We start from the raw sequence: 23,377 nt of genomic DNA on the forward strand, positions 1-23,377 counted from the left end.
ATACTACTCACCAGCGTACCCACACTGGAGAAAAACCCTTTGTCTGTAAACAGTGTGACAAGGATTTCAGTGTGTTAAGTTCCCTGAAGACACACCAGCGTACCCACACTGGAGAAAAACCCTTTGTCTGTAAACAGTGTGACAAGGGTTTCAGTCAGTTAGGTCACCTGAAGACACACCAGCGTACCCACACTGGAGTAAAACCCTTTGTGTGTCAACAATGTGACAAGAGTGTCAGTGTGTCAAGTTCCCTGAAGACACACCAGCGTGTCCACACTGGAGAGAAACCCTTTGTGTGTAAACAGTGTGGCAAGGGTTTCAATCAGTTAGGTCACCTGAAGACACACCAGCGTACCCACAGTGGAGAAAAGCCCTTTGTGTGTAAACAGTGTGACAAGAGTTTCAGTGTGTTAGATACCCTGAAGGCACACCAGCGTACCCACACTGGAGAAAAACCCTTTGTCTGTAAACAGTGTGACAAGGGTTTCAGTGTGTTAAGTAACCTGAAGACACACCAGCGTACCCACACTGGAGAAAAAACATTTGTGTGTCAACAATGTGACAAGAGTTTCAGTGAGTTAAGTACCCTGAAGAATCACCAGCGTACCCACACTGGAGAGAAACCCTTTGTGTGTAAACAGTGTGACAAGGGTTTCAGTGTGTTAAGTTCCCTGATGAGACATCAGCGTGTCCACAGTGGAGAAAAACCCTTTGTGATGTCACCAAGAACGCTGAGTGAATGTAAGTAACGTGAAATCTAATAATATATACATTCACACTTCAATTATTTACCAAAAATATGGTAAAGATTTTGGCATACTGTGGCTAGGTGGTAAAACACGAGGAGCTGGACGCAAGGTTGATGCGAGAGCCTCTATCTTTCAAATGGATAACTGCATATGGACCAGAATTATTTTCCGGTGCATGGGCGGATCGGACGATCACAACACAAACTATAGATACTGTTCCTACGAAACAGTGTGGGCTCGCTTGTAAAACATTTTTTTTTTTAAAGAAATAAAATAATTAAATAAATGGTTGATTCTGGTTCTGCAGTATCTTAGCCCAAGATCAGTGTCTCTTGGCCTGGGATCTTTGGTGCTGGGGTCTCCTGACCTACACTTTGTGATTCTGGAGTCCCCTGGTCCATTGTTGAATATTCAGTCTAATCTTATTTGAAATATAGCTAATAACTACGAGTATATAAAACAATAATAAAGGCAGATTTGAAACAGTACTTATTTTAAATTCTTGTTTGATGCCATTGTGACATCATATCATATCGACATATTAGGAATATGTGGCAAAAATATACGGCAGAACTCGTTGTATATTTCCCCCCAAAGGTGACGTGTTAAGTCATGTGAAGCTCAACCAATACCCCAGCTAACACCACTCCCAGATTTTCCAGACCTCAATTACACCTCCTTGTATTATTCTCTCCAGCTCATAGGTTATTGGTAGACCATCAGTGTCTGTCCATATTTGTCAGGATAAAAAACATTCTTAATATGCAATGCAATCAATATTATGTTCATTGATATGCTGGGTTTGTATAGCTTTTCACTGGGTTGTCATGTGTTGTTTGGTTTGTTAAATTATATAGTACATAATTGGTAGATGCCAGAGTCAATTGAGTTAGTTGGTTTGATTACTTATTTTCTACAGGGTTTTGTGGCTTTATTGAGGTGTTTTCCAATAAAGGTTTCAACTCTACAGGTCCTCTATGTGTGCTGTATCATTACAGAAATGTTATCAAATATGTGTTGTATTATCCCATAAATACTTTGAACAATACAGTCATTTTACAGCTGGTATACCCATTCAGGCCGGGAACACATTTTGCTGTTTGGGAGGGGCTTACAGTACATGTACAGTATGTAGCAACATATTTGTTTTGTAGGCTAATTTCTGATTTAGCCCTATTCTATAGGTTAGGCCTAAATGGGTTAAGCTATTACTACAGCCTAGGGTACATGAGTAAGATCAGCTATTTTCAAATAGCACAGATATAAGGCTTCATTTATAAGGGGTTAATGCATGATTTTTTGGAGCTGTGTGCAGCTCCCTATAGGTGGCTGTGTGGGTCTGTCTGTCTGTGTGTCTGTGTGTGTGTCCGTCCGTATGTAGCCTGAACTTCCTAAACTTCGGCACGCCACTAGTCCCACAGTTTTGCCACCACACACTCGCGCCATATGTCAAATCGACCGGCTTACTCGGGAATCGTGGGCTATTACTTTTCTAAGAGAAAGGTTCTATAGTTTAATTGATATTAATTTATTAGTGAATTAATTTTCCCCATTGACTTATAATGGGAATCGCAAAAACTCACATTCAATTATTTGTCTCTCGCAAACCATAGGGGCTAGAGTTTCAAGACTTGGAGAGGAGGTTCATAATGATTTCAAGGATTAAATAAAAAATAATTGTGTCATTTGGCCACATGGTGGCGCCATAACACCCCACTTTACGTTTTGGCCTGTAACTCTTGAACCGTAGGTCGGAAAATTAAAAATATTTTTTCCCTGGATTCCTTGGGTCATGACGCATCTCCCCATATAGGCCACGCCCATTTGCGCCATGATAGATTTTCCGCCATCTTGAATTTTCTCCAAAACACACTTTTTGCTCCTTTTCCTACATATTTTCTCCAAATGTCACAAAAATCGGTACACATGATCTATGGACTCATGCGATAAACATATTCAAACGATATTTTGATAGTCCATACCGTTCTTCCGTGACAAGCTTCCAAAGTTAGCGGGAGGAACCCATTTTATAAGAAGTAGCCATAAATCACAAACGAAACATCCAGTCAACACAAAATTTTAAACACAAGTGGCGGGCGCTATACTGAACAAATACCCAAAAGCTTTTCCACTTCGACGCCACAAACGCGCAAAACGTAACCGTTTCATGCCAAAACGTGTTTTTCAGGGGGAACGACCCTCTCAAAACGAAACACAAACGATCTCTGGAGCGACGCGACAACGTAATCGCCTTGCGGAACTTGTGGGAGGAGCCTATTTCTTAAAAACAAGAAACCATATCCTTACTTCAGGAACGCAGGAAACGCAAAACACACTTTTTGCTCTTTTTCCTACATATTTTCTTCAAATGTCACAAAAATCGGTACACATGATCTACACACACACACACACACACACACACACACACACACACACACACACACACACACACACACACACACACACACACACACAGCTCCACTTCACACGGGTGTGATTTTTTAAAGTAAGTATTGTGTAACTAAAGCTGTAAAATAATTCTAATTTAGTAAAGCATACAGTACGATGTTTTTCTCTGAGATGTAGTGGAATAAAAGTTTAATGATGTAAAGTAAAAGTACTTCACAATTGTACTTAAAGGGATAGTTCACTCCCAAAATTACTTTTTTCCTATCGATTACTCACCCCATGGAGACTTGAATTCATGGATATTTATTTGTTTTTGTCGAATTCCTAAGCCAATAATTTGAGGAGACTCTTTGTGTCTCCATAGGGAATAAAGCAGGCTCTTTGTGTCTCCATAGGGAACAGAGCAGGCTCTTTGTGTCTCCATATAGGGAACCACTGCGGGCATCAACCTTTGGGTTGGGGGGAGGGTCTCTTTTTAAGAGCTTTTTAACTCTTCAAAAAAACTATAAATATATAATATATATATATATATATGGGTGGGTGACGTGACGTAGCGTTTTCGCTGTCCTCGGTGTCAAACATGTATAAATAAAAAATATATTTGTCAAAAACCTTCTGAATATTGTGCAGGACATTAAGCTTTATGTGAACTTACTCAAGATTAAAACATTTCATTCCTCATTTCTTCAGAATCTTCAACCAAACATGGTAAATGTCATCTGGTGTGACTGTCCCGACCTTGTTTCTCAAAGTGGGAACTTGAATAAAACTAAGAAAAAGAATTGCTAAAATTCATTTAAAAATGAATTTAGGCAAAAAAAAAATTCTATTTGTGAGCCTATATCTTTTCAAAGTCCAAGCATAATGTTTTCAGTCATTTCTGATCAAAAAGATTTTGTCCCCCAAACCAAAATCATCTGGTGTGACACTAGTTTGGAAAAATTAAACAGGCAATAATTTGGACACCTACTGGGCTAGAGAGGTCCTTCTTCTGTAAGGCTATTCAGCACTCCCAGCACAACTGCAAGACAGGTGTCTGAGGTGAGTTATGATTTTAACATTTTCATGAAATGCCATCTTGTTGAAACTTTGACAAGTGTGGCACTTCTGGATGTCATCTGGTGTGACACCTTTTTCATTAATAAAGCAAAAGTTATTTGAAACTTTGGTCATAATTACATGTAAATCTAGGTTGTTTTGTTATAGCTAGCATGTTGTTAGCATGCTAATGTGTACCTGGTAGCCTCAAGGTAGTCCTAAATGCAGAAAACGTCATCTGGTGTGACACTTCGTCATCTGGTGTGACATATCTGCTTGTCACGCCAGATGACTTGATTGTCACACCAGATGATATATACTGTATTTTCCTACAGACATAACAATAAATAACAAGTCCCATGTTTCTTTTGTCCATTTAAAACATTTTAACATGTTTAAAACAACGTTTTAAACATTTTTACATAAGGTATAAACCTTTTTACATCACAGAGGCTAGGTCCAGCGACCGCAACACATGTGCATGCTGGGAACATGCAAACATCTCTCTCCTAATTGATGCTCTTTCAAGCAGAGGCTTGATCAAATCAAAAAGCTTGTCAGCACTGCTGTCAGCTATCACATGTGACACTGAAAATGCAAAATGCATGCAACGTATGTGCACAAAGTGCTGTTATGATGAGCCCAACCTGCAGGAACACAACCCAGCTGACACTGCAACATGGGAGCAGTGGGAAAAGCAGGATGTTGTAGTGGGAGAGAAAACATACAAGAACTGGGTGAAGACTGGGACAGTTGGAGAACTCACTGATGTGTTCAACCAGAGGCTCAGTGCGATTGCAAGTCATCAGCTCAACTGGCTTCATCAGGTGAAGCAGTTCAGACACATCAAGGAGAGCATCCAACCCAATGAAATGGTCTTGCATATAGACTTTTCTGAGAACTATGCATGTAAACTAAACACAGAGATTCAGGCGTTTCATTTTGGTGGCAATAGGCAGCAGGCAACAGTGCATACCGGAGTTGCCTACTCAGTCAGTGGCTCCCAGTGCTATGCCACCATTTCACAGTCCATACGCCATGATGAGCGTGCTGTGTGGGCACACATCAAGCCAGTTATTGATGATTTCCGAGGAAAACAAGACAATGCAATTGACACCCTGCATGTCCTCAGTGATGGGCCAGCAACCCAGTACCGGAATCGCACAAACTGCTTCCTCATGAGCAGCATTCCTTATACATGGGGATTCAAGAGGGTCACCTGGAACTTTTCAGAGCGTTCCCATGGAAAGGGCGCACCTGATGGTGTGGGAGGGGTGCTGAAGCGTAAGGCAGACATGTATGTCCTCGGAGGCAGTGACCTACAAACACCGAGGGATCTGTGTGAGTATTTACAGAAGTCCTCTGAAAAAGTCACTGTCATGTGGATCGAAGAAGAGAAGATATCCAACATGGATGAAATGGTCCCTCCATCAGTGCGTCCAGTGACTGGCATCAGCACTACGCACCAGGTTCTTTCTATCTTCCCGGGAAAGATAGTTTATAGAGACCTGAGTTGTTTCTGCCAGTTTCCTCAGATCTGCACCTGTCACAACCCACGGAAATTACAGTTCGACCAAGTCTCCAGGGCTGAGGTGCCAGGAGACAAGACAAGTGATGAGTAAGTATAACTAAATCATTCTCTTTGCCAATTTTATGATACCTGTAATTGTACCTGTTTAATGACAATAAAGTAACTTATGTCATCCATTCATTCCTTTTCTTCCTTAACTAAGTGGTGGCCCATCTGCGGAACTGCCCCCTTCCCAGGTCAGCTGCAGGCCCAAAACAGCTTCCGGAGCTCAGTGAGTATAACATACTTGGCAAACTTGAGGACTTGCTAGTAATTACATTTTACTACTAAAAACAATCTACCTGACAAATAAATTACATTTAAATGTCTCCTCCTGAAGGTCTTCTACTCAGGTGCTGGACACAAGTGCATCTATTGGAGAGGCCCAAGCTGAGGATTCAGACACCTCCTCAGATGAATACACACAAGGACAGTTTGTCATAATCAAATATGAGGGAAAGCCATATGTGGGGCAGATTGTTACCATTAATAAGGAGGGGCTAGAGATAAACTGCATGAATCAACTTGGAAAAATGAAAAATGGTTTTGTCTGGCCAAAGGGGCGAGACTGCATTTTCTACAAAGAGCAGGAAGTTGTCTGTGGCATAGCAGAACCGCAACAGGGCAAACGGTTTGCTACCCTCACCAAATGTGACTGGCTGATGTACAATACAGTCTAAATGTCTATACCCTCACCAAATGTGACTGGCTGATGTACAATGCAGTCTAAATGTCTATTCTAATCTAATCTAATACTTTTGTACTTTCACTCACTGGACTGGACAATGAGGTAAGGTAGGACCCGAGACAAACATAGCGAAAATAGCTGATCTACAAGCTCTCAACGCATTGTGCTGCGAGAGCTTGTAGATCAGCTATTTTCGGAGTTGCACAACCCAGCACTCTTTAGCTAGTGGAGATGTGGTGTAACGACATGATTCGTAAATAAATTTGTTCAACTCAAAATGCTGTGTTCAAGTTCAGGAGACCTCGGAAAAAAGTAATACACCTGAATGCTGAGTTGTTTCCAATAATTGGTGTTAATAAAATGTTGCCTTGGCTCCCAGTGTGGCTATGCACCTTATTGTCTCTTTAAGATCCTTCTGCCGTGGGCCGGCAGAAGACTTAGGTGTGCGTAGCATTCCTGTGCACATCCTCATCATCCATCTACTACTACAATTCTTTGTTATCCTATGTTAAGGCCCAACAATACTATCCTGTTCAGAAATATTAAGGCCATGTTATTTAATGTTAAAGCAATTTTACTGTTGCTGTTTTTCCTGGGTAATTGTTTAATCAATCAGTAAAGTTCAGTACTCACTAATAGGTAGGTTAAAACACAGTTTGCTTTGACACATGAAGATATGGTCATCTGGTGTGACACTAAGTCATCTGGTGTGACATTCCAAATAGTGAGAAATCATACCTTTATTAATGATGAAACCGAAAAAATGTGTATGGTTTACATAGAAAATAGTATCAGGAAGAGTCACAAATATTTGTGTAATTTTAAAGAAAGTTTTTGTCAGAATAAAATTAAAATATGTTGAAAGATCGACAACATGGGCCTCACACAGAGTGTTGATTATGAAAAAAATATACAGATTCAATTAATTTTCACAAAACTATAGTGGATCACAGTTTAGTTATGATAAAGGACTTTGATAAAGTGAGTAACTTAAGAAAGGTGTACTCCATTTTCATTTTATGAACAATTATTGTCATGTCACACCAGATGACGGTTTTAGGCACAAGTACAACAAACTGCTCAATAAAGTCTGATTCCAATAAAATATCTAAAAACAAAATGTGTTTCCATAAAGTTGAGAGTGAGTAGAACAAAAGTAAATAATTTTTATGCCTGCTATTTAAAGTTTTTTAAAAAACATGTTTTTTGGGGCGTCACGTCACTGACCCATATATATATATATATAAACTGGGGGTCACACGGCCTGAAAAGGTTGAGAACCACTGATTACAGAAACTAAAGATCCATTGCAATGATTTGATATGAGAAACGTCACAGCTTGTCCGTGTCCGTCTGTCTGGACGTGTAGCCTATAATATCCCCTTTTGGCAGAACCTTTACTGGAACAATTTACTTGAACTGAATTAGACATGCTATTAGGTGATCTAGCCAATCTACATCAACCTTGTAGAACAGCGATTTGAACTATTTTAAATGTTTTTCAAAATAGTAAAACAAGGCAAAGAAGTTTAGGGATAATAGACGAAAACAGGGCCCATATGTGTGTGTGTGTGTGAGTGTGAGTGCGTGCATGTGAGTGTTTGTGAGTGTGTGCGCGTGTGGCCTAAACGAATCTCCGGCACTGTTCGCAGCAAATCTGTATGCACACACTCCCTGGATGCCAAATCTGCCCTGAATTATTATGATTCTAAAGACAAATTATTCAATCATAAAATTTCAGATGGTGACATTATTATTATGCTTGCAAATTGGACTAATGCTTATATTTCAGAAACTGATATAATCCAGAATTATGGCAGACGCATCATGCTTATATTGAGAAAGAAGGCGACTACTTCTTTCTCATTATGCTTCTTTGAGCCGTGCACCTAAAAGCCTTCATTTAACTTGGAGTGTTGCGGGCTGTCTGCTTTATTGCAGATACCTTTCTCTACTGCATCATGCTTATTAAAAAGATATTGTGCAAACTATGTGTAGAACACTTAGGCGGGCCTAATGTCTACACTCAGTATCGACTGTAGGGCTACACTTGATAGGATGAAAGGCAACTCAGAAGATGAATTTGAGCTAAATCCAGTTTGCTTCCAATGACAAGTGTACTGAACTCTGGGTCACATGTTCATCATGTGTCCCATGAGTCAAAGCGGTTAAACCAGAGCCCTAGAATGGAGAGTTGCGTCACTCCCGTTGACCCGTTCACTTCATGGGGCCAGGTCGTCTACGCACACATCTATTGGCGTATAGTGACAAACGGCCAACCGGAAGTTTACAAAATGCATTGAAGTCTATGAGGTGTAAAGTGACAATGAACCACGTGACCAGCGCTGTTTCTGACCCCGCGGTGACACCACTCTCTGATTATACTGCTCTGGGTTAAACCAAAGGTCCAGTGACTATCACTGTCCTGTTCACTGATTGAGGTCATAAATACTGAATGGAATTCATTCATTTATTCAATTTGGCAATTTTTCTCACTAAATCTGTAGGAACTTAATCTGGTTCCCTGAAATATAAAAATAAAAAATGAATAATTCCATGAACACTTCAGGTGCAACTCCAGGTGCACCTGAAGTGTAAAGGGCTATTCACTTCACCGCGGTGTAGTTTTCTAGCTATCACCTAAAATACATAACAAAGCCTAGGTGATAGCTAGGAAACTACAACGTGGAGCTCTTCACCCTGGACTCTGATAGTAGCTTTAGGGGACCAAAAAACTAAATGCAAATAACAAGCTAGCTACTAAGTAAGCAATTTACCCCGAGTGAGAGGACATTATGCTCTGATAATGTCCTGTGTTAGGGTGTTATCGGACGAGGCGAAGCCGAGTCCGATAACACCCTAACACAGGACATTATCAGAGCATAATGTCCGACCCCGAGTGGTAAATAGCTTTTCTACCACTTTTTCCCTTATACATGAAAGAAAACACATAGTTGTAACTTGCAAGGATCTTAAGTTACAATCATTATTGCCTATAAAACTTCCGCGAGACAGCAGATAGTTCCACCAACAACATCTTCTACTCACCAACAGATGGCGCCAACTCCATACTAATCCATGCGTCTAGCTTACAGCTAAGCTAACGTCAGTTAGAAGTACCATTCCGGCCGTAAATAGAGGCTGTTCGCTTCCAGAAAGGCATAGGTTCAGAGAAAAGGGGCTTTAAAGTTGGCGGATTGCATTGGATCCAAATAAATCGGCGACTATAGCATGCACGTTAGTGAACATAGGACCGTTGCCACGGTCATTTGTTGGTTGGGGGAAAGGTGTTCCGACTACCTCCTGAAGTCCCCGGATGTACACTGAGGCTCATTGATCTCGGACAAGTCCTGACACAACTTTGCGGCAGTAGTTCTCTCATAACCTCCGGAATTTAGCCAATCAGAATCCAGTATTTGAACACGTGACTCGAAAAAGTGGTAGAAGCAATGATAAGGCCTTGCTGAATTGGCCACTAGATGTCATCCTTGTGTGTCATTTTCAGGTTTCCCCCTTTAGTTTAATATTATGAATCATAATAATTCATGATCAAGCTCACATAATATCATCTTGTCATCATGACATATTTGTAATCGTGAGTCAGAGTGTTTCACTCTTAAAGGCAGTGTGCTCGCTGGAGGAAGTGGAGAGAATGTGGTCAGTGTGAAGTCGAGATATTACTATAATAAATAAATACCCCCAATTATCTTGTAATCCTCTGTCACCTCACCAGACTTTTCCACACGGCAGAGAAATTATTTTTTTAGTGTGAGTAGGGCTGTCATGATTATGACATTTTATGACTATTATTGTCAATCAAATAATTGCAATTATTAATTCGTCGTTGACAATTACATTTCTGTTTGGCTTTTAGGTTTTGAAGTTGCACATATGGCAGATATGACACTACATATACAAAGAAATGACTGACTTTTGACAACTTTATACTTTAAAAATACTTGTAGATCTGCTATTTCCACTATTTTTGAAAATGTGTGAAGCTTTTTCAACATGGAAACGATTATGACGATCATGAAAAAATAATTGTGATTATGTCAAATATTATATTATTATACATATTATATTATTAAATATATTATGCCTAAGTGTGAGCCCAACGTTTTGTCTCTGTCTCTTTAAACCACTCCTGCAGCAAACATCCAGGAAGTCCCACCCTTTTTGCCTCCCCCAGTTTTCATAAGAAACGAAACCTAAAGCTGTAGTGTGTTTTTTCTCCCAGTCTGTCTGTGGAGTAATCCAAAGTGTGTGTTGTGTGTTCTCTTTCTCTCTCAGTGTGAGTGCAAAGCCTGGGTTTCCGAGGCTAGTGTGAGTGTGGTTGTCAGTCAAATGGCACAGAAGCAGCAGCAACAGGCATGTGAGCTGGAGCAGGAGCAGTTCTGCTGTCCTGTCTGTCTGGAGCTTCTAAAGGAACCTGTGTCTCTGCCGTGTGGACACAGCTACTGTAGAAGCTGCATTGAGGGTTACTGGGACGAGACTGCAGTCTGCAGCTGTCCCCAGTGCAGAGAGAGCTTCAGTCCCAGACCTGTTCTGAGGAAAAACACCATGCTGGCTGAGGTGAGTCTGAGATGACTTTACAAGTTACAGCATTAAACTAAACGTTCTGCTATACAGCAAACTCGGTTGGTAGATGTTGTTTACTTACTGTACTACACATTGTGTTGATGATGCTGTTAATTATTATTAATGATATAGGCAAGGCTACAAACAGGCTACATTTTTATTTAGATAGCATGTTAGGAGGTTAGACCAGTGATTCCACTCTATACCACCAACATGTGGAACGCCCCCCCCCCCCCCCTTAACCCATTTAGGCCTGACCTAAGTTTTCTGAATAAAGTCAAATATTATTCAAAAAATTACAAAAACAAATATGTTGCTACATACTGTAGGGGGAGAGCGGGGTAAACTGAGACACCGGGTAAACTGAGACGCTCCATTTATCTTGGCAATGGAACACATTTGTGGCCATGTGACCATTATATTTTCAAGCCCCTTGAATTTCCCACTTGTCATGAAAAGAGAGACCTGATAGTGCTGTAGAAAACATGCTTTTTTCACAAAAATGTGTTTTTTGCATGTAAAAGTAAATTTTCTTGCTGTCAACATAATCAGCTGTTGTGTCAAAGCAAATTGATGCAGGGAGAACATTTTATATCATACATGTTGATGAACTACCAACTTATAAATCCATGTGATAGATGCTAGCTGAAGATTACCCTGAATTGATAAAAATATCCCTTTTCCCAAAATGTGGCTGTGGGGTAAAGTGAGACAATTGCTTCGGGGTAAAGTGAGACTATCCTTAACATGAAAGACAGGGAGAAAGCTGTAAAAACCTAATTAAAGGGTGTACCAAACTAGTCTCAATTGATTCTTATGTATTTTCCCCTGTAGAATCCATTTTTGATATATATTTCTTTGTATTGTGCATAATTAATGAGATAAGTAGCATATTTGACTAAATATGCGAATTATTTCATTAGTTATGCACAATACAACAATATACTTTGCAGAAATATATTCTACAGGAAGAATTACATAAGGATCAACTGAGGAAAGTTTGGTAAACCCTTCTATACATTTTTTATAGGGTTTTTAGTTTTTTCCTTCTGCCCATGTGTCACATTATTTGACACATGGGTGGAAATGACAGGACAAAGCCTATTAAAAGAATGTCTGCTATGTACATTTTTGTATTGCGCATATTTAACCCGGTTAACCGGGTTTTTGTGTTTTTATGGTAGTTTTAAAGTGAAAAAAGTGAGTGGATCACTTTACCCCGTTGATTTCTCTGGTCTGTCTCAGTTTACCCCGGTCCTGGGGTAAACTGAGACACAAGACCACTTTTTTTAAAACAATCATATTTTCTCTGCCTTTTGTCTTGAATATGTTCTGATAACTTCCATTGTTAGGAAACATCCCAAATTACTGGGAAATGTGTATATTTTTACTGATATATCTTTTAGTTCGCCTCTAGGGGAGAAAATGTAAAAAGTGTCTCAGTTTACCCCACTCTCCCCTACATGTACAGTAGGCTACTACACTAAAATGTGTTCCCTGCCCGAGTGCAAATCCCTATAGCCTCCTTCAAAATTGGTCTGAAAAGTCACCTTCAGACGGCTGCTACTAGTCACTTGTAAATAGACTAAGCCCACATCTGTTGTTTTTATCGCCCTGTCATTTATTATTTTCTTTTCTGCTTTTGTAATTGATGTTATCCTATGCAAAGTACTCTGTTCTATCCGTCTGTCTTTCAATGTTATGAGATACATAAAGTGGTTCCTGTGTAAATAAGCCGTAAAGCTTACTAGGAACTCCTTTTAGTTGACCTTGTACCAGTGATTTGTGCTGTCATGAAACTGTACTTTTTTCTATTGCAAACTTCTAATAAATTCTTCAATCTATCTATCAATCAATCAATCAAAGTTGGGGTGTGCGGATCCCCAGGGGTCCATGATGGGGTTCCAGGTAATACCAAAACGCTCGCCCCAAAACACAGTCACCCTACATTATTCGGCGGTCGACAAGTGGACTAACAACAAAGGTCGATCTGCAATAACATTAAAGTACAGGTATGGTAAACGACACCAGTCAGACAGCATTCCGCAGAAGCACCAAAGGTAACCGGAATGCTCGCCTCAAAACACGCTCGCCCTCATTTTTTTTAGCCGATCACCACTCGATGAGGCGGTTCTTGTATTTGTTTTACTGAGGATAAGGTTAGAAATAGGTTTTAGGGTTTGTTTGGCATAGTTTTACAGAGGTTAGGTTTAGGAATAGGGTTATGTTTTGGCAATGTTTTACTGAGGATAAGGTTTGGAATACGGTTAGGTTTATGCTGTCATTTTGTTGACTAGGGTTAATGAAATCTACTCTGATCTTTGACTTTGCTAGTCACTGGTTAACCAATATACCCTAGTTTTCATATTCTCGACATACATTCATTGTAGGCATACATAACAGATACAAAGGGTTCCAGTGATTAAGAGTGTCTGTTAAATGCTTACATTGTAAGCAATCAACTTTATTCAATGCCAAAGTTCAGATTTCTAACTGTGTTTGAACCTCACAATGACTGTGTTTATTTGTCATCACACAGTGAGTGACCTCCCCTCCTCTTCTCTTTACTTCCAGGTTGTGATGAAGCTGAGCAGTACAGGAGGTCAGTCGTCTCCTGCCTCCGCTGCTCTGCTCTACGCCGGTCCAGCAGACGTGGCCTGTGACTTCTGCACCGGAGCCAGGCGTCGCAAAGCTCTCATGTCCTGTCTGGTGTGTCTGGCCTCTTACTGCGAGACTCACCTCCAGCCCCACCACAATGTTCCCGTGTTGCAGAAGCACAAGCTGGTCCCAGCCACCAGCAAACTGCAGGAGAAGATGTGCTCCAGTCATGACAGGCTGATGGAGGTGTTCTGTCGCACAGACCAGCAGTGTATCTGCTATCTGTGCACCATGGATGAACACAAGGGCCATGCCATTGTGTCAGCTGCTGCAGAGAAGGCAGAGAAACAGGTAGGACCACGATCACCTGAACACATACGGTAGATCATGTTTTAAAGATAGAAGCAGAACTAAATAACCATGCCAGAGACATTAAAAACACAAACGAGGGTGTTGTACAATTAATAAAAAGTATTAAAGAATGAAGTACACTCCTTTTGGACCCAATGAAAAACAGGCAATTGATACTTTATTTTGTAAATGATATGTACATTATTTTTGCCGGGACCGACATGGCTGTCCGCAGCAGCCGCATAGCAGCGCTCTCTCGCAGCATGTAACCCCGGTGGTGAGTCGGCTCGGAACGAGTCAACTACCCATCGATAAATACTCAAATTTAATATATCCTACTAAAATGAATTTAAAATACTAATGTGATAAAACACTACATTTGAAGAAACTTCTATAAATCTAAAGAACTGTCTAACTTGTGATTGTGAGAGAGTTCAGAAAACTAGGAAACAGTTGAGGGCGGTGTGCTGACAGAGTCTCTGGTCAGCAAGTACACATAAATAGTTACAGAAACAGCTGAAAGCTCTGAATCCCCAAGCCTATGGGCAAATTGCATCATATAATTTCTCCCTGTAACAAGTGACACATAATTAAGTGATTTGGGGTTTCATGACCCTTTAAGATGACGTGTGGATCCAGTACGTGTGTTTGTACCCGGAGTTCTCTCTCTCCTGATTGGATAGAATTGGTATCCCGACACACTGAAATGTGCTTTGTTAAATTACAAGCCAAACTGTCTCTCTTCCTGTTTCTTGCAGAAACAGCTGGTGACAAGTCAGCAGAAAGTCCAGCAGCAGATCCAGGAGACAAAGAAGGAGCTGAAAGACCTGAGACAGTTCCTTGAGGCCCTGAACGTGAGCTGATTATTATGGCAATGGTTCATGTTATTGTGTTTACTGTGGATAGAGGAAATGGTGATGCTATATCAGTGGTTTTCAACCAGTGGTCCTTGAGGGGGTTCCAGGTGGTCCCCAGCTAAATGATGGAGAGTTGGTAACCAAATGGACCCTTATAGATCTTTAACTCTTGAAAGTGTAAATTTGTACGCTCTCAAGAGTTCAATTAGTGTCTTCTTAATGTACAAGAAGTCTATACACAATGACATAATGTTGAAGAATTGTTCTTTTGATTAGCCTGTTATGAGTCCTATGGTTAGAGCAGAAGTGCACGCACAACTCCAACTCGTTTCAAACATACTAAACTTCTTACCAGGTGCACGGTCGGGAAACGTAACTTTACAAAAGAATTCTCAAAGAGAACACGCGTTTCGGCAGTCAAGCCTTCATCAGCGTTGCTGATGAAGGCTTGACTGCCGAAACGCGTCCGTTTGTTGCTGCTCCTGCAGCTTACCATGCCGACCATAAAATAAAACAATAAAACAATAAAAAAGTGCCTTAAAAGGACTGTTCCGTGAGTGCTGGTGTTCTCTTTGAGAATCTTTTTGTAAAATTTCTCCTTTGGTACATTTCCTTTGGTACCATATCAATACAGCATGGAATTGCCACCCGTGGACAAAACCTTATTCAACGACAACAAAATAGTCTTAAGTCTTGGGTATGAGAGGCTAAATCTCATCAAATGGTGGTCCACGGCTCAAATACCGAATAATGGTCCTTGATATTAAAAGGTTTGAAAACCACTGTGCTATATGGAGGAGACGGTGCCTTGTGTCATCAGAAGCACTAAAGCAGTGGTTCTCAAACTTCTTTGTCAAGGAAGGACCCCCCCAAATATAGTATAGATAAATATTTTGTGCCAGCAACCCACACACATATATAATTTATGTGCGTGCATGTGCACGTGTGTGCAGAGCTCTGCAGAAGCAGCAGTGGAGGCCAGTGATGGGATCTTCAGTGAGATGATTGTCTCCATTGAAAGAAGACGCAGTCAGCTTAAAGAGCTGATCAGAGATCAGCAGCAGACTGCTGTGGCTCAGACTGAGGCTCTCCTGAGGCAGCTGGAGGAGCACATGGAGCAGCTGGAGAGGAGACATGCTGACCTGGAGGAGCTGTCCAACACTGATGACATCATCACTTTCATTCAGGTTCCACTCAATGGCATTTTACAGTTTGGTTTTGACTATTGGGAGAATTTAATTTCATTCCATCATGTCATATTACATTACATTACATTACGATATATGATATGACATAGCATAACATGACATTATTAGTTGATAGTATATTGTAGTAGTGTACAGACCAGAATAACAATGTCAAAATTAGGCCTGTTACAATTATTACATAATAAACACCTAATCACAATTATTTGAGATAATCACAATTATTTTGAGAAATGTTCAAACATCTTCCAAAAGTAGCATACCTAAATGATCAGCTTGTGAGCTTATTTGCAGTATTTGTAAAATATTTTAGCAATATACAATTATGATTCATAATTGTATATTTCTAAAATAATAATTGCATCTGCCCAGTGCACTTTTTGTTCGTAGTATGGAACACAAATGTAATGTTTGAGCGGTGCCTTCCGCTCCAACATTTGACCGTGTGTGTATGTCTTGTATCTTTTATTTATTGACGAAATTATCAATATATTTTAGCCTCGGAAACCCAGACTTTTATTTTGGCGATAGGAAGAAAAAATAAAAGCCTGGGGAAGCACAACGCATTGTTTGGCATAAGGGGGCGTCTCTCCATATGCTGTGACGTCGGGGCAAGTCTGCTCTGGTCCTACCCTGAAAATAGTTCCGTAGGGAAACCAAACCAAACCAAACCAGCGCAGCAGTCCCTCTCCCTGCACGGCTGCGCTCGCATACACATTACACAAGACTCCGTGGATGGGAAATTTACATTTAAAAGGCAATCGGATGGAAGTGTGGACAAACGCACGCCAGCACGGTGTATGCAATGAAGTAGTCGCATATTCACCAAAGCAGGTCAAGCCTCAGGGTTTACCATAGTTCGAATTATGTTGCTGCTAGCTTAGAGGCTAACTTGAAGCTAACTAGCTAAGCAGCTAACGTTTACTTTCTCCTGCGAGGCAGGCGACGGGTATTTCCCGGTGAATCTGTGCGCAATGGTGGGGGCTTGGGAGTGTGGGGAACACGCACCACTGACTGCTGATGGAGAAGTTATATAGCTTAGCCTTTATGTATTGAGGATGAGAGGCACTCTTGCCGATTTAGTAAGAGACTCGTCGGCAATTGCAAGATATTTAAAAGTTATTTGGGGCCATGATGATAACCTTTTCTTCCCACAACTAGACTAAGGATTTACATTGTCTGTGTTATTGTTTACAACCAATTATTCACGTGTGGCAAGATCGCGGTTCCACTAGTTTTTAGTAGGCTATAGTGTAGGCTTAGAAGCCTTTTCAGAAGTTAATTTAATGTTCTCCATTTAATGATTTCCTTTATCCCCAGTCTTTACTCTTTTATTACCTTTGCTATGGTACTGATGAGGCTGCGCAGCATCTCGTCCGTTGATGTCACATAAATAAATAAATACACATTCACCAGTAACACAATCAAATACTGTTTTAAGATGTTGAAAGGCTACCTTGGTGGGAACATGGTGGGACCAACCTACAGACTATTAAATGGCTACAACGTTTCAATGCATTCACCCTGTTATTCTCAATAGTAGTTTAGAATGTATAGCCTACGCATTTTAATCATAGAACTATCCTTTTACTCTTGCTGTTTTGCATTCATGTCTAATCAATTATCTATCTATAAATGCGAGAAGTCTCTACGTGTCTGTGTGTCTGTGTGTCTGTAATCCGCGTATCTCGAGAACCGTTCGTCCCACCGGCTTCAGATTCGGCACGCGCGTTCCCCGCCGTGGCACGGAGTGCAGTGCCGGGTCTCGACCCGACCCGACGCGCGGTTTTCCCGAACCGGCGCGAAACGTTCGGAATCTCCTTATTTGATTGTTGGTTTATTTGGTTGATTGTTGACATCAGGCTGTTCCGGAGGAAATCGGCGAAAGCTCTGACTCATTGTGACATCACTTCATAAAAGGCTCTGACATCACGTACGCCACATGAGTCAACAAAAAATCTCTGTGAGTGTGTATGTATGTATGTAATCCGCGTATCTCGAGAACCGTTCGTCCCACGGGCACGCGCGTTCTCCATATATGGGCATAAAATGAATGCCCCCATATATGGGCATAAAATGGATTGCAGACAGACAGATACAGATATCTCCATATATGGACATAAATGGACAGAGGCAAACAGATGGTCAAAGATCTCCATATATGGGCATAAAATGGACGCAGACAGACAGATACAGATATCTCCATATATGGGCATAAATGGACACAGGCAAACAGATGTTCAAAACGGGTCCTATGACAACAGGTATAATGAGGTTTGCATTAAAGGGGGAACCGGCACTGTGTCTGCAACACAGTTGGAGGCACAGACAGATACTCCATATATGGGCATAAAATGGACGCAGATAGACAGATATCTCCATATATGGGCATAAAATGGACCCAGAACTATAACTGCAGTGATCTCCATATATGGACATAAAATGGACAGCGACATACAGACAGACAGATACAGATAACTCCATATGGGCATAAATGGACACAGGCAGACAGATGGTCAAAACGGGTCCTATGAAAACAGGTATAATGGGGTTTGCATTCATTCCCTATTTACATTGTTCCGAGTTGGCCAGGTCGCCAACTAGGCGCTGGGCCGCCCCAGCTTAAATCCTCCTTTCACCCAAACCTGTGAGCAACATGAGACACATTGTTTAAATAATTCATTGTGTACATAGTCTGTATAGCCTACAGTATGACAATAGGCTATATGGGCCAATCAAGCCTGCTAGCACCTTGATTTTCATGCAAATACACCAATACCATGGATTATAAAGAGTGTCATGTCATCACCAGATGAGTCAAAAGAAGTAGCCAACCGATTTTACAGATATGTTCCAATGTCAAAACAATATAATTATATTGAAATGATTAAATGTCTTCTTAAACTGGTACCCTCAATTTAATAAAGACATATTAGGATTTCCATTTCCATATTATTTAAACGTTTATTTGGCTCAATAGTAAAATGTAAAGAAGACTGTAGAAAGTAATAAAATATTCAATCAGTTCAATGTATACATCCTTTGTAGTTTTATTTTAGCAGCTTGTCGGATGTTTAATTGAACCATATTTCAGTATGTGTAGTTGTTACAGTGACAAGTTGAAGGCATATTTTGTTATTATTTTGATTGAGAAGATGTTTGTTTGGCGTTCCAGCTGTGACTCTCCACTCCCATTGTTGAAGGTCTGGACTGGGTTTGCAGCAGAGCTGAGTAGGGACTCCTCCAATGTGTTTTCTCCTTGAGATGAAAATGAAAAAATAATGTTCAAATGAATACATTGATGAACACATGATAGAAAAAACATGATAACATTGGGATTAACATATTTGTAAGTTGGAGTGGGGGTTGACACACAGATAAAGACCATAGTTAGAGACAAAAGGAAGGAATGTAAGGGTAAGCATGTTACGTGGGGGAAGGGGGATACATTCAGAGGTGTAAAGCCAAGCAAGTACTGTACTTTACTTGAGCAACGTATTGTGAGCTTGTAATCTGCTATTTTCAAATATTGTATACATTTGAAAACTTGTGAAATGGTTTGAGTAGTCTACTTTTCCACCAGTGGAAATACTATACGAGACATGATACAGCAAAGACTGACAAAGCAAAGACTGATACAGAGCTCTGTAGCTAATTAAAAAGAACAAAAGATACATTTATATTTTGCCGTTGCCGTTCCCAGATTAAACTCTGCGTGTGTAAACACAACAGTAGCTCGTTTGATACCCCCTCGCTCGCCCCATTATTACTGGATCGCGTTTTACTTTTAGCTTAAGTTTACAGCATTTTATTTATAATGGTAGTTAGGCTATTGTCCAAGTTTGAGCAGCGAGATGTTTAACTGCACTAAAATACAAAATGTCGTGCAGCAATACCGTACACAGCTGTAGTGTATGTACTGTACTGCAGGCTGCAGCATTGTTGAGCCAAAGTTATGTAACGTGTTGTTTATAATCTCTAGTTGAAATATCGTCAGATTAATATTTTTAACTAGAGCACTACAGTGCTAACCTGGCATAGTCATACTACTACTTTTGGGGATCGGTGAACCAATAGGATCTCGGCGCTGGATCCAGGCGGGAGGTTTGAATCCGCCCCCCAATGCCAAATCGTCTTCCTCTTTGAACAGGCTAATATATTTAGTCTTAATTTTAGTCATCGTAGCTTAGTTTTGATTTAGCTTTCATTCTGTTTTCGTCAGTGAAAAAAGGTAGTTGACGAACATCTTTCGTCATAGTTTCAGTTGACCAAATCAACACGGTCTCTGCTTGTCTCCCTCCAGAGTTTCCAGTCTCTCTCCAGCTCCAGTGGATCTCCAGTCTCACCCAGTGTGGTCATCTCTCCTCTGAGGTCCTTCACAGATGTGATTGATGTCGTGTCTGGTCTGAGAGACCAACTAGACAACATCCTGAAGACATCTTGGCCAGAGATGTCAAAGAGAGGTGAGACTGAAATGTGTTTATTGTTTTTCTAACCAGCCATCATAGTAAACAACTGATGGTACACAGGTAGGCTGTCTGTCAGATTCTATAGTAAAATTGAAGAATTTAAGCAAAAAATATTCCTGAAAAGGGAGGTGGAATTACTGTACAGCACATTTCTAAGTGTTGAATGGAATTTGTACAGGTGGAAGTATGTCTGGGAAGGCCACTAAAGCCTGTATTATGTTGTATGGGGGGCAGCAAATTAGTATGACCTGTGTGACCTGTTTTTTCTTATCACCAAGTACAGTGTTTCATATCACCCTCTAGAGCAGTGGTTCTCAACCTTTTCAGGCTGCAACCGCCAAAATAATTGTATTTTAACTGGGGACCCCCCACCCTACGAGCACTAAGAGTTGAGGAATTACATTTTGTATAACACGGTTCTATTGTGAAAATAGCAGATCTACATGCTCAGAACGAGTAGATCGGCCTGTTGTAGATAGCTTGTAGATCGTCTATTTTCACAATTTCTACCTCTAATATTTGACAAATTGGCTAATGTTTAATTTGTCATTTTTAGAGGTATTAAAAAGTCCTTAAATTGTCACTTTAGAAATGTGCATGTACCTTGTATACACTTAATTTTGGTTTGTTTACTGTTGGGTGAGAAACAATGTTGCACATTAAGTTAATCATCTGGAGACCCCCCAAAAAATAATTTCCAGACCCACAGGTTGAGAACCACTGCTCTAGGGTATATAAATGCACCATTTACCATTATTATGATTACAATTTGTTCTCATTAAATGATCTTGAGGAGTTCTCTCTCCTGATTGGATGACATTTGTAACACATGAAAATGTATTTCCTGTTTTACTAAAGCACTGGGAAGACAGCTGTTACTGAACTAACACTATAGCTATGATCGAGCTATTACAGCTTTACGTTTTTGACACCTGGAACTTCAATAATTTAATTCGTTCTTCAGTATGAGAAAACGTTTACTGTTTTCTTGTGTCTCCATTGTGTGCAGTTGATGTTTTACATCCAGTGGAGCCTCAGACCAGAAAGGACTTTTTACAATGTGAGTCCATGTTTATGCAGGTTCTGAACATTTCAATCTCAATGTTTTTATTTAATTCTCTCATGAGTTTTAGCTGAGAGACTCATTCTAAACATAATAATTTGTTGTGTGTTCTCACAGATTCCTATCCTCTGTCTCTGGACATGAACACAATAAGCAAACATCTCTCCCTGTCAGAGGAGAAGAGGAAGGTGACTTTAACACTACAACAACAACCTTACCCTGATCATGCAGAGAGATTTACTGAGTACCGCCAGGTGTTGTGTACAGAGCGTCTGTCTGGACGTTGTTACTGGGAAGTGGAGAGGATTGGTGTTGGAGTTTATATAGCAGTCTGTTATAAAAACATTAGCAGACAAAGCCTCTTTGGAGATGATGATAAATCCTGGTGTTTACGGTGCATTGATAAAGGCTACAGTTTCAAACACAAAGGTGTTGTGACTAAATTGTCAGGGCCTTTCTCCTCCAGAGTGGGTGTGTACCTGGATCACAAGGCAGGTACTCTGTCCTTTTACAGTGTTTCTGACACAATGACCCTCCTCCACACAGTTCAAACCACGTTCACACAACCTCTCTATCCAGGGATAATGCTTTGGTATAGCAATGGGGACACAGCAGAGCTGTGTAAGACATGGTAGACATGTTAAGAATACTGATGATGATAGTTGAACACTTTGTTTTCTTCATTTGATTGTAGATTCTTTCTTCTAGAGGAAGCATGTGTTTTGTAATATCAATCTACAAAGTAACAAACTAAGTTTTAAAATAAATGTAGTGGAGCAAAAGTACAATATTTGGATCCGGGATGTAGGCCTTGTGGAGTAGAAGTAAAAGTATTGGAAATTGGAAATACTCAAGTAAAGTACAAATACAAGTACATAAATGTACTTAGTTACTTTAGTTACTTTACAAGGTTGAAGAAGTAGAGTTACAAGAAAAAGAAAAAAATCCAAGGAACTCTGTTTTCAGTATTACTTATATTTATTGTCATCGTATTCAGAATAGCCTACAACCTAAAAATGTGTTTAGTGCACCCATGCCCTATAGCAGCAGCAGCAGCAGCAGCATCATTGCACAGATACAAATACAGCAGCATTATGCAATAAACTGTTTGGTCCATCATATGTCATGACTCATGTCACAATTCATAAAAGTCTGTTCTCAAAGATAAGAACATAATAATATATTCAATATCTGAAGTACGAAGAGAAACCAACCTAATGTGCAGGTAGAACAGCAGATATGATAGGCTCGGCAAGTTTGTTGTAGAGCACATTTCAACAGCCTTGTTGTTGATTTGTTGCTGTCAGGCAGAGACCTTGTATCTCCAAATCTCCATATTTCAACCTTTTATGTTTTGTTGTAAATTAATGCCCTATATTTCATCATTCAACAGTGTCACACAATACAAAAGCAGTGAAAATAGCAGATCTACAGGCTCACAATGTCTCACGATGCTTGATGTTATGAGCTTGCCGATTGGCTATTTTCATGTATTTAAATCGTCACAATGCTTTAAAATAATTAACTTATAATAATACGTTTTTGGACTTAGGTTTCCATCCGACAGCAGCGCAATTCAATGTGATTTACACAAAACATCAAGCCAAGTAAACGCATTATAAAATGACAGGTATCTTTAGTAACAGCCTCAGAAGTGCAAAGCAGAGGGCACACACATACTGTCAATCAAAATCACTTGTCTATTCACTTGTCAATAAACATTGTGCAAATAATATTTTGAACAGCTTCTCAGGATTATATTTTCTGTTCTTAATGTTGTTTTTTCCCCTTATATGATG

At 40.2% G+C, this 23,377-nt stretch overlaps 1 protein-coding gene across 1 annotated transcript; it reads left to right on the forward strand.

The window, feature by feature from the left end:
* Positions 1 to 4,810: 4,810 nt before the first annotated feature.
* On the forward strand, positions 4,811 to 22,597 carry LOC308290177 (tripartite motif-containing protein 16-like; the record flags this gene model as incomplete). The annotated part of the gene is made up of 8 exons (XM_080731952.1): positions 4,811 to 4,948; positions 10,748 to 11,029; positions 13,610 to 13,984; positions 14,743 to 14,838; positions 15,795 to 16,028; positions 20,350 to 20,509; positions 21,525 to 21,575; positions 21,696 to 22,597. 8 exons carry the CDS (start codon positions 4,811 to 4,813, stop codon positions 22,211 to 22,213), a joined length of 1,854 nt encoding a protein of 617 aa, XP_080588078.1. The 3' UTR covers positions 22,214 to 22,597.
* Between the last annotated feature and the right edge of the window lie 780 nt (positions 22,598 to 23,377).

The sequence above is a fragment of the Nannobrachium achirus genome (assembly GCF_963921795.1).
Source record: "Nannobrachium achirus genome assembly, chromosome: 8".
NCBI lineage: Eukaryota > Metazoa > Chordata > Actinopteri > Myctophiformes > Myctophidae > Nannobrachium > Nannobrachium achirus.